This window comes from Pediculus humanus, genomic scaffold (assembly GCF_000006295.1).
Source record: "Pediculus humanus corporis 1103172107888 genomic scaffold, whole genome shotgun sequence".
Lineage (NCBI taxonomy): Eukaryota > Metazoa > Arthropoda > Insecta > Psocodea > Pediculidae > Pediculus > Pediculus humanus.
The window spans coordinates 243,958-247,776 of record NW_002987464.1 but is presented as its reverse complement, the minus strand read 5'-3'; the positions used below and the strand labels follow the sequence as shown (position 1 = coordinate 247,776).

The following is a 3,819-nucleotide window of genomic DNA, read 5'->3' as shown; positions in this document are numbered from 1 at the left end:
AAAGCACACGCACATCGCGCGTAAAACGCCCTACTCACGTACTTATATTAAGGTCATTATTACGCACAAATAAGAAAGAAGGAAGATGGGAGGTATCATTATTATTAGCATACGACATTCATCAACATCGATTATCATCTCGTGAAACTGAGCTATATTTCACATCTCGTTTACTTCTACTTCTACTCTCATTTTAACCACTACCACTACTTCTACTACTTTTTCATCTTTTTCTTTTTCTTTAATTTCTTCCTCCTCTCATTCTTCTTCTTGTTCGCGTATCGTTTTAATTATTATGATTTTCATCTTACAAATCAAATCGCAAACGTTTGATCTCGTTCTAAGGAAGGAGTTTTCCTTGCCTACTCATTCTACTCGTGCACGCGTTCGTGTTATCAACACAACATTTACAACATGGGATAACGCATGCATACATTTTTATTACTTACTATTAGTTTACCGTAAAAAAAAAACCCACGTCACGAGTATTTTTTTTTTTTAACATTAAATGAAAACGTTTTAATTCATTTATTATTACTCGTTTCATCTTGCGATTTTTTTTTTATACACAATAAAAATGGCGTCACACGTTGTCATGTCTCTAATAATAAACTATATCATTTGGTTTTTTTTTTTTATAAGGTAAAACACGAGCAATGGCATAATTTTTATTAGTTTATTGTTGAGCATAATATAGAAATTAATAATTTTTTAACCTAACAGGAAAATTATTACGACAATTAAACGATTTTTCACCTTTTATTAAAACTAATTTATTACACAATTGAATATTTGAACGACGACGTGAAACAAAAAGAAAAAATCAATTATTTATTCTGGTAGTCACCTGTGACATATTTAACATTACATTAAGTACTTTCTTTGGATTTTTTAATTGTTTTTACGTATTTAAAACGTTATTTAGTTTTTAATAAAAAATTTCGTTTAAATTTAACAATGTAAAATTTATTTAATAATTAATTGCGTGCGTTGAATTACGTTTGAAATGTTATAAACATAAAATAATAATAAAAAAAATTAAACAATTTATTTTTAAACGTAATACATAAAAAATGATCCATTGTTTAATTTTTTTAAAAACAGATTAATAATAAATTCATAAATTTAATTAAAGACTATTATGAACAAAGATGATCTTGAAAAAAAGAAAAAAATTTTTTTTTTTTTTTCGAAAACAATTATTAAGCTTAAATTCAATAGTTTGAATTAATTTACAACAAATTAGTTAAAACGAATATATATATTTAATGACCGAAATAACAATTAAAATTCAACAAACGCCACAAACGAAATAATAATAATAATAATAATTATGTAATAAATTTTTTTTTTCAACGGGCCAAAAAAATTCTATTGACTTAAATTTTTGACACTCAAAGAGGTCATCGTAATTATGCCATTAAAAAAAAAAGAAAAAAAAAATTACAATTTTTTCAAGTGAACAAATATTTGTATAATGATTGTCTAATTTTCAAAATTCTTTTGTGTTTATTATCATAAAGTAGTTGTTAAGTAATCATGATATCAACGGTATCAACAGTTAATATTCATTTTTTTTTTTTTTTTGTTTTATTACTACCTTTTAAAAATTTTAATTAAATTAATGCTATACGTTAAATGAAAAATAATAATAATAATAATAATAATAATGGTACAATCGATTTATTCATTGTAAGAAAAACAAAAAGAAAACATGACAATTTATGACAGGAAGTTGGTGACATAACATCACAAGCTATATTTATTATTGTCAAAATGGCGTCTCACGGATAAAAATCGAAGAGTTTATAAACGTTATAAATGAAAAATTGACAAAAATTTAAACAAAACGTCATCGATTTGTAATGACTTAATAAATAAATATTAATAAATTAAATATTGCAGGTATTTGATTACAAACATTATATTGTAATTCATATGTGGAAAAATTAAAAAGATAAAATATAAAATTATCATGATACATAAATTACATAATTATGCCATTGCTCGTGTTTTACCTTATAAAAAAAAACTAAATGATTAGGTTATTATTAGAGACATGACAACGTGTGACGCCATTTTTATTGTGTATAAACAAAAAAGCGCAAGATGAAACGAGTAATAATAAATGAATTAAAACGTTTTCATTTAATGTAAAAAAAAAAAATACTCGTGACGTGGGTTTTTTTTTACGGTAAACTGATAGTAAGTAATAAAAATGTATGCATGCGTTATCCCATGTTGTAAATGTTGTGTTGATAACACGAACGTGTGCACGAGTAGAATGAGTAGGCAAGGAAAACTCCTTCCTTAGAACGAGATCCGACGTTTGCGATTTGATTTGTAAGATGAAAATCATAATAATTAAAACGATACGCGAAGAAGAAGAAAGAGAGGAGGAAGAAATTAAAGAAGAAGAAAAAGATGAAAAAGTAGTAGAAGTAGTGGTAGTGGTTAAAATAAGAGTAGAAGTAGAAGTAAACGAGATGTGAAATATAGCTCAGTTTCACGAGATGATAATCGATGTTGATGAATGTCGTATGCTAATAATAATGATACCTCCCATCTTCCTTCTTTCTTATTTGTGCGTAATAATGACCTTAATATAAGTACGTGAGTAGGGCGTTTTACGCGCGATGTGCGTGTGCTTTCGATGAACCCAATTCGACGAAAAGGTATTGAAAAATGGTGGCGCACACGTTCCGGATCCGCGTGTCACGAATGAGATGAAAAAAAAAAAAACAATACGTATTTATTTATTCTCCCAAAGCTAAACGTGAACGATGCAAACAGATTCGGAGACGAAGAAGAGACAAAAGGGGTGGATGATGATGAGTGACGTTATGAAAGATGAAAAAATTTTTTTTTCGAGTGAGACGATTATAAAAACGTCTCGGTTACAGATGATCAGCATCAGTTGTCTGAGATCAGTATACCAGATTCGACCATCATCTCACTCATCTCATTCTAATACGAAAGGATCCTAGAAATATATTACCGAGAAAAATGGCGAAGGTGAGTTTTTGGTTTTTGGTTTGAGTGAGTTTTGTGATTTTTATATATTCGTAATACAGATGATGAAACGTGGGCGAGATTTTGGGATGCGCCCGAATACCTGGAGGATAATACGAATCATTAGAACATTTTGAATTTTCAGGTATTTTTCATATTCGTATCGTTACTTGCGGTCACTTTGGCAGAACCTCCGGTGAAAAGCTCGTACCTTCCGCCGAGTGCCAGTAGAAGTTTGAGCGGTCAGTACGGTGTACCGGCATTCACGGATTCGAACGAATTGGTGGCACCTTCACCGAATTCCGGGCTCAGTGTTCCCAGCGCGGCCGGAGGGTTGTCTAACACGTACGGAGTACCGTCGGCACCGGGTGCCAACGTGCCATCCTTCGATTCTAGCGACAGTATCGCTGTAGACGCCGCAGGTAGAAGCGGAAATTCGTTTTCGTCTCATGTTCCTTCGTCGACTTACGGTGCTCCCGGAAACGGATTCGGCGGTGGTTCTCGTTCATCACAATCTGGTGCACCATCATCGGTTTACGGACCTCCCCAAGCCCGAAACAACAATTTCGGTAACGGCGCTGCTCCATCTTCGGTCTACGGACCTCCCCAAGCCAGAAACAATAATTTCGGTAACGGTGCCGCTCCATCTTCATTGTACGGACCTCCACAAGCTAGGAACAACAATTTCGGTAACGGCGCAGCCCCATCTTCGGTCTATGGACCTCCACAAGCTAGAAACAACAATTTTGGTAACGCCGCCGCTCCATCTTCATTGTACGGACCTCCACAAGCTAGGAACAACCATTT

The 3,819-nt window shown here is 32.3% G+C and overlaps 1 protein-coding gene across 1 annotated transcript in view; it reads left to right on the top strand.

The window, feature by feature from the left end:
* Positions 1 to 3,006: 3,006 nt before the first annotated feature.
* Phum_PHUM395460 (protein rtoA, putative) overlaps positions 3,007 to 3,819 on the top strand; it is a gene marked incomplete at both ends in the record, with an annotated part of 1,635 nt that continues 822 nt past the window's right edge. The window contains 2 exons of the mRNA XM_002428591.1: positions 3,007 to 3,015; positions 3,158 to 3,786. Coding sequence (XP_002428636.1) covers positions 3,007 to 3,015; positions 3,158 to 3,786 — 638 coding nt within the window. The remainder of the gene's footprint in view (positions 3,016 to 3,157; positions 3,787 to 3,819) is intronic.